The sequence below is a fragment of the Tauraco erythrolophus genome, chromosome 2 (genome assembly GCF_009769465.1).
Source record: "Tauraco erythrolophus isolate bTauEry1 chromosome 2, bTauEry1.pri, whole genome shotgun sequence".
NCBI lineage: Eukaryota > Metazoa > Chordata > Aves > Musophagiformes > Musophagidae > Tauraco > Tauraco erythrolophus.
Window position 1 is genome coordinate 105,083,271 of NC_141466.1, and position 13,693 is coordinate 105,096,963.

Sequence of the window (13,693 nt, forward strand, 5' to 3'; positions counted from 1 at the left end):
GCATATTTTTGTATCAAGCCACTAGAAGGCATAGACAAATGTGGTGGGTCGACTCTGCATCCATACTCCTTCAGTGTGGTCAGTGCAAATAGTCCCTCTCTGACCAGCCAATGCTGATGACTGGGAACGGAGGGAACAGCAGGACAACCTGGGACAGGCCTGCACAGTGAACCAGAAGTAGCCCTTGCAGAGACAAGGGAAGACAAGGGCTACTGTTGGATCCTGCCCAGTACACAGAACCCAGCCACGCTCTGTCCATACAGTTTTTCTGTCTCGAAGACGTGGAAGGTCCTGTTGTATCTGCATTCACAATTAAACATGATTCTGACATGATTATGGTGCTGATGCTGTTATATCTTCAGTGCATGATGGTTCCTGGCTCTATTCGTGCCTGCCTATTGTTTATGAGAGACTTTGTCTTTGCAATGATCGGCAAACAAGGCGTTCTGGAAGCTCTTTTCAGCTGTGATCTGGTGAACTTCTTACGGATTCTTCTGTAGGGAAAAGGAAGAAAGGAGGGAAAGAAGAGAGAGACAACAGAAGACGTGAATTTCAGTCTTTAACAGAAGACTGCTCAAGAGCCAATAACAAACATAACAAATACTCTTACCAGAGCAGGAAGGTTAGTTCATGGAAAAGAGACTTGCAGTCAACAAGAGTGAGCCCTGTCCATCACCTGATGATTCACAGTTGTCTCCAACTAACAACTGGTAATTGCTCAGTGAAAAGTGAGTTGGTGTTAGACAATATTTGGACAATAACATTTAATTACATGAAATCTTGGGCCAGAATGTTCAATGGTGAATCTTCATATGTGATATCGATACAGGAATGACAGACCACAGAAGAAAGAACCTCATTAGCATCCAAGTGAACATGTTACCTCTGTAAAAGTGATGGACTGGGAGCAACTGTTGTTATTTTCACTCTATCTGTTCTGCAGACAACGCATGACCTGAATCTCTGGGCTTTTTGTACTACGGCCTTTCAGGTGCAGTAAATGCACTTTAATTTTAGACTTTTAGATGATAAATCAAACATTAACTACAGGTGGCCATATTGTTCGTACTGTAATCTTATACATCCAAGGACAGTTAATTCTGAAGCAAAAAGCTTTGTTATGTTCCAACTGCTCTATCTCTCTACTATTATAAATCAATAATCTCAATGCTGAGCGTACCCAGGGTAGAGTATCAGAAAATACAGAAATTACATACACAGAGTATGTCAAGAACCATCTTCATTGGCAGAGTCCTGAATAATAGATGTTTACCAACTACTTATTTTCTGAATTCACTCAAGTGGAGAATCCTAGCTTTTGTTTAGGCAGTTTTATAGATTACAGAGATTTTGAGCTTATTGAAATGAATTAAAGCAAGCTGAGGCCTCTAACACTACATGAGACCAGACTTTCTAATTCAAACCTTCCAAGTTGAAAATGTGACCTGACTACAAACTACAGGATGACGATGTGCCTACTCGCATCAAGGCTTTGAGATGGTAACTCAGGAAGTGATTTGCCCCTTTCCTTTTAATGGGCTGTTAACTCTGAAACTGAAAAATGGTGGCAAGTGACACTGAAAATACAGGATCAGTTTAAAATAAATTCTATGGAATACTAAAATCACAATTTGCATATTAAATTTCAAACATATGTTTAGTTACTGGGCGAGTATTGCCCAGGAATGTAAGCTTCCAGTCCAGTAACTGGGTCACAGAAGAGAACATAATCAAAGACAAAACAAAAAGTCAAAAATCAGGAGCATATACTGTGCTCTTAGAGGTTAAAGGGAGCTTGAAAAATACATATATTTTGGTTAACATATTTAAAGCATGCAAAAAAGTATTAATTTTAGCTGCCTGAAAGGATATCATCAGCATCTCATGGCCTGGAATATCAAATTAGGATTTAGTATCATTCAGTAATAAGCACAACAGAAGAAGAGGAAAGTAATCACCAGAAAGTTAAGTTTAGGCTTTTTACACAATCCCACAGAGACACAAATTTACTGTTTGAGTACTTGCTTTACATGGTCATCTTAATTTTAGCCATAGAAGATATTAAACCGATTGACAAGATACCTTCCAGAATAGTAAGATCATAGAAATGTAACCCGAGACTGGTAGAAACACAAATTTCTAAAATAATAAGACAGTTAGGTTTTATAAATTCATGTGAATAGACAATAGCCGTTATCCACACTGATTATTAATGAGGATCATTCCAGCAAAAGCTTACAGAACTGGAACCTTTTTGATATATTTGTTTGCAAAACTTTGTATTTATTTACAGACGAATGTGGTCATTAATCATTTGAGAAGGCCATGGTTTACAAAAATATTAGATAATTGTTTGCCCTTCTGAATTTTTAATACGGCAACTTCATAAACTGCCAAGAGGTTCCTACTAATGAAACCAATTTGCAACTGACACTAAATGTAAGGACAGTAAAGTATTTGGGATTATAATTTGTGATTATTTTGTAAGGACAGTAAAGTCATAAAATGTAGTTATTAAATGCTGGTTTGAAACTAGCATGAAGAAAGGCAGAACAAAAAAGGGGGAGTCATCACATTATTACATCAAGCAAACCACAAAGACAGTCAAATTCTCGCTTAGTATAAATGATAGTAGCTCTATATAGAGCATCAGAAGAACTAGTCTGGTATGCGCTCTAAAAAGACAATTCAGCACTTCTATTTAAACAAGATTGTGAAAATGCTTCCAGAAACCAGTTTTCTGGGATACAGCCTTTCAGAAACAAAATTGGAAGAATGGAAATTCCCACTTCATTAAACATAATATTTAAGCAACTAGAAGCCAAAAGTAGAAGCCAAAACTGTTCTTTTTACTGAAAAAAAAAATAAATATAGAGGGTGGAGAGAACTGATTCTCTATACTGAAGAATTTAGCATCTAAATACAGTCAACCTTTTTGAGAGGCAGGTTTTATAATGTTTCAGAGTGTTTTTTTAACACTTAAACATGCAGGTTGTAATAGCAGCTGATGAAAGGCAGGAAATTCAAAGATAAGGTTGTCCTCACCCTTTTCACTCAGAGCCCTTCAACACACTCCCTTCCCTCCCTCAACGATACAGTGAATTAAGGGCAGAGTCACCTTTGATGTTCAATTTCCTGTCCCTTTTTCAGTTAATACCAGCCATATGTTTTAATTACATAAAGCTTTTATTTGGCCATGGCAAGTAATGCCTTCAATATCTGTAGCGTTGATAACATCCTTTGCAGTTGTTATGAAAGAGTAATTGCCATTTCCCCCTGCTTTTTCCCTTGACTTTTGTACTAGCGCTCGAGGTATGATGCGTTACAGACTTCATTTGAAATGCGAATTAAAAAGTACTTTAAAGCCTTTGCATTGTATTTCTAGCCCTCCTGAGACCAAAGGTATGAGAATGAATCAAACTTTTAATAGGTGATTGGTATATAAAGCCCACTGTGCTCATTTTTATGTCAAATGGGATGCACTGCTGCTAACGCAGGAATAAGACAAATTCTTTACGTCTGCATGACACTTCAACTAGAAACTGCAGATAAAGGTACGCAAGAACCCTGGCACCTATGCACGGAAATATGGAAATGTACATAAGAACCATGTACTATTAAGATTTATCTTTGCAAGTTTCATACACAGACTGCAACCTACCTGGGTAGGAATAATAGTTAGGCTGTATAAGGCATTTACGACATGCTTAAATTTAATCAGGCAAAACATTTCAACGAACTAACCCTTTCTCAGAATCTAAGTGAATTTCATGTGACTAACCATCTGGCGAAGCTAAGCACAATCCTGTATAATCTATTTTGTCCAGATTTCTCAGGAATAGGATAGCTGGTAACAAAATTTCTCATTTGTAAAAGCTGTCTCAAAGTTCCCAGCTCTAATTATGTCACACATCAAAACAGCGATTTTTAAACTTGAACAAAAGAAAGGTGACGTTCAGTTGATGTTAGTCAAGAATGTGTTTTTCAAGCCTTTTCTAATAGGAGTTAAAGGCATTGCTTGCTTTAGCTCTGTCGATGACGGGCATACTGGTCTGTTACTGCTTCTACACATAAACCACTGTGCATCAATATTGCCTCCTCTACACTAGAGTGACTTTAGTCTATTCAGTACCAACAGGACTTAAGAAATAATACTAAATAAATTCGAGTTATAGCAGAAGTTTTTACTGTAAGATAAATTAATTGCACGTAAAGGCCCACTGACATTTTAGCACATGAAAAACCTCGTTTTGAAAGAAACAAACATTTTCCTATGAAGGGGGAAATATACTAAGGGTCTCACACAAACCTGGCTACAGAGTTTTAAACGGAAGGGCGTAATATTATGTTTCATGCTCTACCTAAATTAGTTTGATATTTTTTCCCTAGTCCTTCTTAGACAGGTGCCATTTGAGCAACATCTTTATAAACAAAGACCTAGTGCTGTGGAAATGTGTCATTGCCCAATTGTTGCTGGTAGCATGAGGAATAAGCACAGGCCAGCAGCAGGTGTAAGAGAACTGATTCCCTGGACAATCACGGCTGAAATTCCACCGAATCTCTAGATTGGGGTGAAGTATTCTGGTATGACTTGCCAATTGTAAACAGTAACTTAACTGTGCCAGGTGTACAAAATACTGCCAACCCTGGAAGGAGGTGGAGTTTTAGACTTCACAGCAAGGCAAGATTTTGCATTCTGGCACAAGTTTTACATGAAACTTGCAATCAGTCTAACCATTGAGATATTCAGGGAGAAAAGCTAAACTAATGATAAAAAAAAAAAAAGTCTCCCAGACAGATTCATGAAGTTGCTGCTGCTCCAGGGCAATGTACATTTTGTGCAATCTCAAGGCCAGTCAGCAAAAACAACTATTTGAAAAATGACCATCATTCCTTGGGGGTTATTAGACCTAATTATCACTCATTTCTCTGCGGGCTTCTTGTATCCAGAGGTACACTATAACTATTCAGTGGATTAAATTACAGGAGGGGAGGTAGTATCTTAGGAGGCTGATAGGCTTTCTATTAATTTCAACAGGCTCTTAAATAAAGTGAAAGGCCAAAACATGTGCAATGCTGAGTCTGCTCAAACAGAATTGAACTCAGATGAAGCTGTAGGCACAGATCCTTAGAAACCTGACAGGTTACAGAGAGACTGATTGACTCACAGCACTTTCTATATTTCTACCTGTGTGGAAATTAGAAGTATTTTATTTAACTGTCTATCTGGCTTGCTGTTTTAGACATCTTTTATTTTTCCCCTCAGCACTTTCAGGCTAAAGCTTACCCATACTCCATGAAAGTTCTAACCTAACCTCAAAATGGCAGAAAGAAGGAGAAACATATTTGGAAGGCAGAAGTGGCTTGACACAATATGCTTTTTAAAAATAAGCTCCTTTGTGAAATGGTCATTTATAAAACAAATTGGAAGTGTTTTAATAAGCATTAGGCTACTGGAAAGTAGTTGCCATGAGCCATTTAGTTGCATTATAAAACTAAGACAGATAGCTGATAGAGTGGTACCTTTATAAGATTAAAGAGGTGCTGCTGTAGATATGCCAACACCATTTAAATGTTTTAAGAGCTTGTCTTATTTTTCTCCTCCTAGCAAGGAAATGTTTTCCTCTGCTGGTGTTTATCTTCCAGCTTGGCATCGGTATTTACAGAGCAAAACTGTTCTCCATGAACAATAATTTACAGACACACCAGTTACAAATTACAGTGTCAGATCTTCCTAAACAGCTTAATATAGTACTTTCAAGTATTGCACCACCTTCAGGGCTTCTATTGTGTTTTGTGTTTCAGAGCAACAGCTTATAGCTACTATGTATATATATAAAGCAATAAATAATCTTGAGTGTTTTCTTTACTAGGAGGAAAAACCCAGGTCAAATGTTTACGGCACACACTTCTATGACCTTGTCACGCCTGACAATGTTGCATGGCACAAGCCACCTCTGTCTCATTCTACCTGCTGCTGATTCAAAATACTCAGACCAAAATCTCCTTGGAGCAGAAATCATCTCTTTGCATTTTTAGAGTGCATAGAACAGGAACCTTACCCATTATTGAAATTATTTATATCCAGTTTTACTGTAAACAACTGGCATGGCTTTTGGAAAAAATCGTCTCATTCAACAGGTTTTTCCATGCCTTCATTTCCCCTGAAAATGGCATATTTCATTAATATTTTAAAGTGGTTTAGGATGCTCAGAGAGAAAGAATTAAAGAAGTGCAAAGCCTTAGTATGTGCCTCAGTTCTCAGTATTACTATTCATTTTTCAGTTGGATGCTGGAACTGAGAAAAACTTTTAACTCCTAAGAAACATTATAAATAGATGCTGTCATACAGCAGTCATCACATGATGACTAAATCTAAATCTTAATGATCAGCAATGAAATTATCCTCCCAGTTCATCTGTGAGCTTGGTACTTACCACCAAAAGCCTAAAGTTACCTACTGCAGATGGCTAGGACAAAAACGATTACACACCAGTTTCGGTGCAATGCTGACTTCTCGCAGAAGCCAGCAGCACGGAGGCCCTACCAGACTGATCAGTGGTAGGTACAAAGGTTTAAAAAAATCCCTTCATCTAGTCGGTAGGACTGATGGAGACCACAGAGCTCAACATCAGGACTTGTCCTGCATCTTCAGTGGAGCTTTGCTAGCTCATCAGTGGCATTATCTCACTTTGTGCACTGCATAGCAGTGACTACAGCCAAGGGATGCTCAGAGCCACGTTCCTCAGACAGGTTTTTCCCTTGAAGAAGGGAGGAAGGCTATGGATTCATGGCATTTCACCACAGTGTCCAGCTCAGTAGAGGGGATAAGAACCTGTAAGACCTAGCAAAGGTAGCTTGATGGAATGAGTAAAAAGTAAATTATTCATGCTCTTTAAAAAAAACAATGGCTGGGGCTTCAACAGGCTTGTAACCTGAGCTATGGGACAGCTGCTCTGTACCTTATCTGAAATTCATTAGCCTCTCCTTAGTTACCATCGACTTCAGGCATTTTAAGGCATGAAGCCTGCTCTATTAAAAGAAAGAGGTACTTAACCTCTCCTCACCATGAACGCACACACAGGATCACTGCAAAGCTGTCGATACATAGGCACCCTGGGAATCCATGGAGCCAGAAAGCTTTCTACAGCTCACAGGCACAAACACCAGAAGATCTCAAAGCAACTCCTTTATTCTTCCTAACTATATCAGCAGGGTGTGGGCGAATTCCTACACTACATAACTTTATGCTCTACCAATCAGAATATTCATTATCTTGCAGTTACTCTGCAGAAGGATGGCCACTCTGTATATTGATTAAACATCACCCACTATTAGATGAAAATATTACCCACGTGGCAGCATATATTTTTTCCTGAGATAGGCAAGAAATTAAAGTGAAGACGCAGCACAGTTGGCTAAGAGTGGAATGCAACGTTGCTTTCAACTACTCCCCAAACATCTTGCATATTAATTCACAATTCCAGCATTCTCCTAGACTTTAAGACTACAAGAATGTTCAGAATATACAACTTCTGTTCCCGACCTTGGGCTACAAATTAAGTGCCATTTCCCCAGAAACATTAAATACTATGTTGAAAACTTTCAAAAATATTGTGTTAACCAAACATGCTTCTTTAAGTCCACGATAACAGAAAATTTTCTATTAGATGTTTCACAGGGAAAAAAAAGGATCATTTACTTTTGTTGCTGTTTCCAACTTTGACACACTTTAAACAGCCCATTTAAACTACTTCAGTATTTTATTTATTAGGAGAACTCTTTCAACACAAAAGTGTTTGTATGGTTTTTGATTAGTATTTTTGTTTCTTTCTTTCCTTACCTTGTTTGATTACTTCAGGGTAGGTTTCACCTGAGGTTTTTGGCCTGGACACTGTGTTTACAGTATTACAGCTTATAATATTACCTGAGGCTCAAAAAAATTGACAATACTTTTCCTCTTTATCAATTATGCATATACTTTTCCTGGAACAATGTATGCACCAATAGAGTATATTTGGAGGAGCTTCTTGGCATTCTGGCTACTTGCTATTAAGCGAGGGCTGAAAACCAAAATTAATCATTCTTATCGGAAACAGTCGAAGAGCAAAAGTTCCCTCACAAACCCACGCCCTGGGGCTCTGCTCCACACCATCAATCTCTTGCATAATCAGCATTTACTCCACACACAGAAGCTCTCATGCAGAATATGGATTAGAAATCTGTACTGTGGCATCAACAGAGGAAAGCTTTTCCACAGAATGATTTGACGCTGATTTCTAAAGTCAGCTTTATTTCAAAGGATGGATTTTTTTTTTTTTTAACTATTCATGTCACCAAAGGTCTCTTAGAGTTCATTTTCTGCCACTCATCCTGCTCGCCACTCTTATGGCCAGCACTTTTCACGTCAGTATCTCATATTGCTTGCTGGAGTGGCTAATTAAAAACCACATAGCATCCTTAAGAGTAGGTATACATCAATATTATTCAAGTTTACAGACGAAAAGGTGGAGCTACTCAGCAGTTAAATGACTTGTCTGGTGTCTCACATCAAGCAACAAAGGCAACTTAGGAATTTTAAAGTGTGGATCTGTGCTTTTTCCACCAGAACAACACATCTATTGTATTTTGTCAAGTAAATGTTTTAGCCTCTATCCATAGCACAAGTGAGGAAAACAGCCAGCCGCTTCTCCTTAGATGTTTGACAAGAACTGGTAGTTATCTCCGTGACTGTCTGTCACAGTCAATATGTTCTCTTTGGTATTTTAAATTTAAGATGCCTATGTAGTTACTTATGCAAGCTTTTTCACAAAAAGAGATTTGTTTTTCCACAGCCTTACTTACATTGATGCCAAAGGGTCATGCATTTAAAAGATCTTAATGAATTTAAAAAAAAAATAATAAAATCCAACAAACCATTAGAGGAAAATAATAAGAAGAAATTATTAAATACACACACTGAAACATAGACTAGCTCAGAAGCAAGTCCTCTATCTGTAATTTGAAATGATGAAAACAATACAGGAAAACTTATAATGGAAGTTAGAGGGCAGTTCTTGTGAACATTAAGACTGTGAGGATCACTGGCATCATATTTTTGAACATATTCACCACAGTACAGTTTTAACATCTTGTTTGCTATTTAACTTTAGCAACAGTGTGTTTACCACAAGATTTAACTAGTATCTACATGCACATTACTGCTGTGTATTTCTCTGCCTTCAGAGGAAATAATTCTTAACCCTGTGTCCAGTTTCTACTAATTACTATTGCTCACATGGCACAGAAATTGTAAAAAGGAAAAAAGATTTCTTAAGACTGATACTGTGCAGCGTTTGAGGATTATGATCATCAATAGCTAAGATTTAATGTGATAAACCTCCATGGTTTAGGCACAGGAACAGTGAGAGCAGAGTAATTTTAGTCCTAAACTAGTGTTACTCCAGCATTGCTATAGGTAACAATTGTGTAATTAATCTTGTCTTTATCTTCTATTTGATACCCAAATATGCAGAAGACTATGCTGGTCTGACAGGTTAGCATTTTCATTGTTACTGTGTATGTTTCCCAAAGCTTCGAAAGAGAAACTGGCTTCCCAGTCAAAGATGCTTCTTTATAGAAAAATTTATTCTTGCTCAAAACCAAATTGGTTTTAACTCCCACAATAGAAGACGACCAAATATCACAAGATGACACATTCCCACTGGGGATGTGGATTTAGGAAAAAGCTCAGCAGCAAGCTAACAAAAAGCTAAGCCCTAAGCCCTTCAGTTAAAACATCCTGTAAAGAAGATTGGGTTCAGCTACATCAAATCCTCTACACAAACACAAAAGACAGCTTCTGAAGGAAAACCTTTTGAAATGGCCAACCATACTGCAGGAAATTCAAAATTTGTCAAGAACCATAAGAAAACAGGTTAAAAAAATTGCATGACATCCCAATTTAACACCTGACATATGGGGTGTATTACTGACGACGCGATGTACTCTAGCTGACGGACTGTACTCAGTGGGAGCCAGGCACGCATTTAAGAGCTTTGCTGAATTGGGTCTGGAAGCTCTAACAAAGTGAATGGGGTTTTTGGAAAAACTTAAGTACTTATACAGGAGCTTCTCCACCAATATCTGTGTGTAAGGCAATCCTTAATGCATTTACTATCTTGTTTCATTTAAGTTGTGGGGGTTTTTCTCTCCAAGTTTCCCAAGACAATGACATTTTGCAAAAAGTCTCATGTCAGTAATTGTATTTCCCCTCCCAAATATAAAATGCTCTGGCTACTTCTGCAGCTACTGTCACAATGCTAAATGACTTTTGTCAAAGCGAGGGGAGAAGATCGTAAGCGGTTGAGCAACACCTCTAAACGTGTCACTGCTCTTTAGCTGAGTCATGTGAATTATCCACATTCAAGCTCCCACCTAAGATGCAATTGCAAAACATACTTTGGTATCTAAGCCACCACAGAGAGGCAGCGTATTTGAATTTCTGCTCACAACAGGGTAGGATCAGACAAGAACACTTCGCAAGAGCCAGCGGTGTGACTCCTCAGGCAGCAGTAACTAGGTCATTTACAACCATCTGTTCTTAGCCTCAGTCTCCCTGTGGTCATCATCGAAGCCGTGCGCTAATTAATTTTCACCTGCTAATCAGTGAAGACACCTCTGAAACTAACAAATCACCCAGATTCAGTCAACAGCTTCTGGAGTCCTGTGGGTGGCATTTCCGTGAGATTTTATCACCAATAAAGGTAAAAAGTTTTCTCTGAAAGATCTCCTGTAAGGCTTCTGACCTATGAAAGAACACAGTACTCATCAACTGATGCTTCAGGCAAAGAACAGAGGGCATGTCAATAATTGTCTCCAAATCTTCAACAAAGCAGTTTGGCATTTTGTTAATTTTGATACGAGGAGTTAGGCATCAAAATGCTTAGAGATACAGACTTAGAAGACCTGTGGGAGGTCTCACAGGAAGTCTGTGAGGGAGCGGGGAACTGAGTCACATTTTCCCAAGTCCTAGGTAAGCACTTCCAGCACTGCAACATCTTTCCCCTACCACACAGCTTTATACAGGGAGAGCAGCTTCATGCAATGTCACCGAAACTTCATCTTACACCATGAGAAGGTTAACACATAGCTCCAAACCAGAACGGTTGCATTTCATTTGTTCTGAAGACTGATAAAGTAAAACTCATAGCACCGTATGCTCTACAAACCTACCAGCTCTAACTAATGGCACAATTTATAATGAACTTTGGGTTTTGTTGTGTACGTGTTTTCCATGTATATATCTATTATTCCTTTTATATGTTAAAAAAAAAATCAGATTCTTCAAATTAGTTGATTTTAGCTTCATGGAATTATTCTGCTTTTAAAAACAAACTTTTGCATTCTCATAGTAGCGTTACTTAGACTTAGTAGGTCCATTAAAAGGAGTCAGGAAAAACTCATGTAGACAAACAGTGAAAGAAAATATCTGTAGGTCTATGAAAGCTGCTCAATGAGAAACAACAAATGGCAAGAGATTATGATCTAGTTTCTATCATGCTGGTTGCGATTCTGATCTTGTATCACAGTATCTCGTGTAAAGCTCAGAGAAGAAGCAGGATTTTTCAAGTGTGAACAATGCATAGTATTCATGAGCAGTCCACACCAAATAAGGTCAAAATAACAGAAAGCTCACAGAAACTATTATTCACTCTCAGGACTACATAATGACTCTGAACAGTAGCTAGCCAAGTAGGACCAGTCCTAAACCGTGGCAAGGACAGTTCCTCCCCAGATTCCCAATGTGCAGTATTATCACAGTGACTGGAAATGGTTGTCAGCTCACCTGTACTCAGCTGCAGACAATCAATAAGATATTTGCAATCCTATCAGCGAGGATTAGACATAATTCTAAGGGATACATTCTGTAATCCCTGCTTTTCAAGATACATGACAACTATATAATACAGAAGAAGGAAAGGAACCAGAAAATTATATCCTTAGAGGCTGATTTTTTGGTTAGAGGGTAGTAGCTGATGCATCACATTCTCAGGCTTGTAGCTGATGCTCCAAGGGTGCGGCCAGGCGTCTTCATGCAGTCGGCTACAGGGTCAGGGTCTAATGGCCACAGTGCCATGCAGGTAAAAAATGAAAATGTGCTATGCTCTGGATCCAAGTATGGTGAAGTTCAAAACCAGGATCTAAATTCAAATCAAATTGCGTCATCTTTATGAAAAGCAGAGGTCATCCCTGAGCGTATATTAAAAATACTTTTTTTGGTGCGCAAATTTTTTTGCACAGTTGCATACAACTGAAAAAAAGAAAGAATAAACATACCTACGAACATTTCTGTGATACAAATTGCACGTGTGAAGAGGAAGAAGGAGCAGAGCAGTTAGCACAGGAACTCTGGCTCTGACCTAGACCCGCATCTGTGCGCTGTAAGTCAGACACCGGGCACTGAAGACTTACTCCTCCACTATTCCCTTTTCTCCCAGCAAAGTGCTACTCAAGTGGTAACTCAAACATGGCACCTGACCTTGCCTAAGCATCAATCAAAACACACATGGGAGGGAGAAGGGTCAAGGCCAGGTCATTCACAACTCTTAATACTGGTGATACTTGGTACTGGTTTGGTTCACCTGAGTTTTCACTTGGCTTTGAAAAGTACAGTTTAGGGTTTACACTGAGAAAGCTGCAATGCAGAGAGTGCCAGCGGCGTATGCATGAGCTGGAAGGGCTGCGAGCACTAGCATGGCTCTCCTCCACTTCTGCAAGAGAACCAGACCACTGACAGCAAGGCAAGACTCAATATTTTGCTGAAGCTGGTTGTCAGCCTCATGTTCTCTTCTTTCCCAACATGCAACTTTGGTTTTAAGCTTTTTGTGTGTGCTATGAGACATGCATAAATAAAAGTGAGTGGTGTCAGGTAATTATCGCAGCAACTGTGATATCCTTACATAGAACCTCAACAAATCAAGAGAAGCTTTTTCTTTTAGAGAAAGCACATAAAGTGAAGAATATGAAAATTGCCTATATAATGCTGCCAGAGGGATGCCTCTCAAATCATTTCATCAGCAAAAAGGAAGCAATGTCTGCTGGTAACAGCTAAAGACCACGCTCTAATTTTAGCAGTTGCAGTTAACTCATTCCCAATGGAGTTGCACTTACCGTGAGAAGGTTTCTAACTGCTTCAGCACTGAAAGGAAACAAGCATCGAGTCATTCAACTGCAGTTCTACACGCAAATATGCTTTTTGGCCCATGAAGGGAAAGCATATGGAATCTGCTGCTATAACCCATTCCACACATTTCTTACAACGCAAATGCTGAAAAGAAATTTTCATTTTCCACACTGTTTTAGCTGTCCCTATACAAGTATGATCATTAGCATGCACATGCGTTCTGTTACGGACAGAGCATGTGTATAGGAACCGTATGCACACTGCATACCTAAAATTGGCAAGAAAAGTTTTAATCAACAGACCCATCTCCCTTGACATCCAACAGCTATACTATTAATTTTATTCATAGATTATGTCTTATATAACTGAACAGATATTAAGCTGGTATATTACATTTTTATTAAACTTCTGGAGACTATAATATGAACTGTCCTGTTTTTTTTTCAATTATTAATTAACTCAGGATAAGGAACTTAATTTCACACGATATAGTCATTTTCTACATTAACTTCTAACAGGGCCTACAAC

At 38.5% G+C, this 13,693-nt stretch overlaps 1 protein-coding gene across 1 annotated transcript in view; it reads right to left on the reverse strand.

Moving 5' to 3' along the window:
* Positions 1 to 358: 358 nt before the first annotated feature.
* MTA3 (metastasis associated 1 family member 3) overlaps positions 359 to 13,693 on the reverse strand; it is a 143,031-nt gene continuing 129,696 nt past the window's right edge. The window contains exon 19 of the mRNA XM_086628920.1: positions 359 to 494. Coding sequence (XP_086485046.1) covers positions 359 to 494 — 136 coding nt within the window. The remainder of the gene's footprint in view (positions 495 to 13,693) is intronic.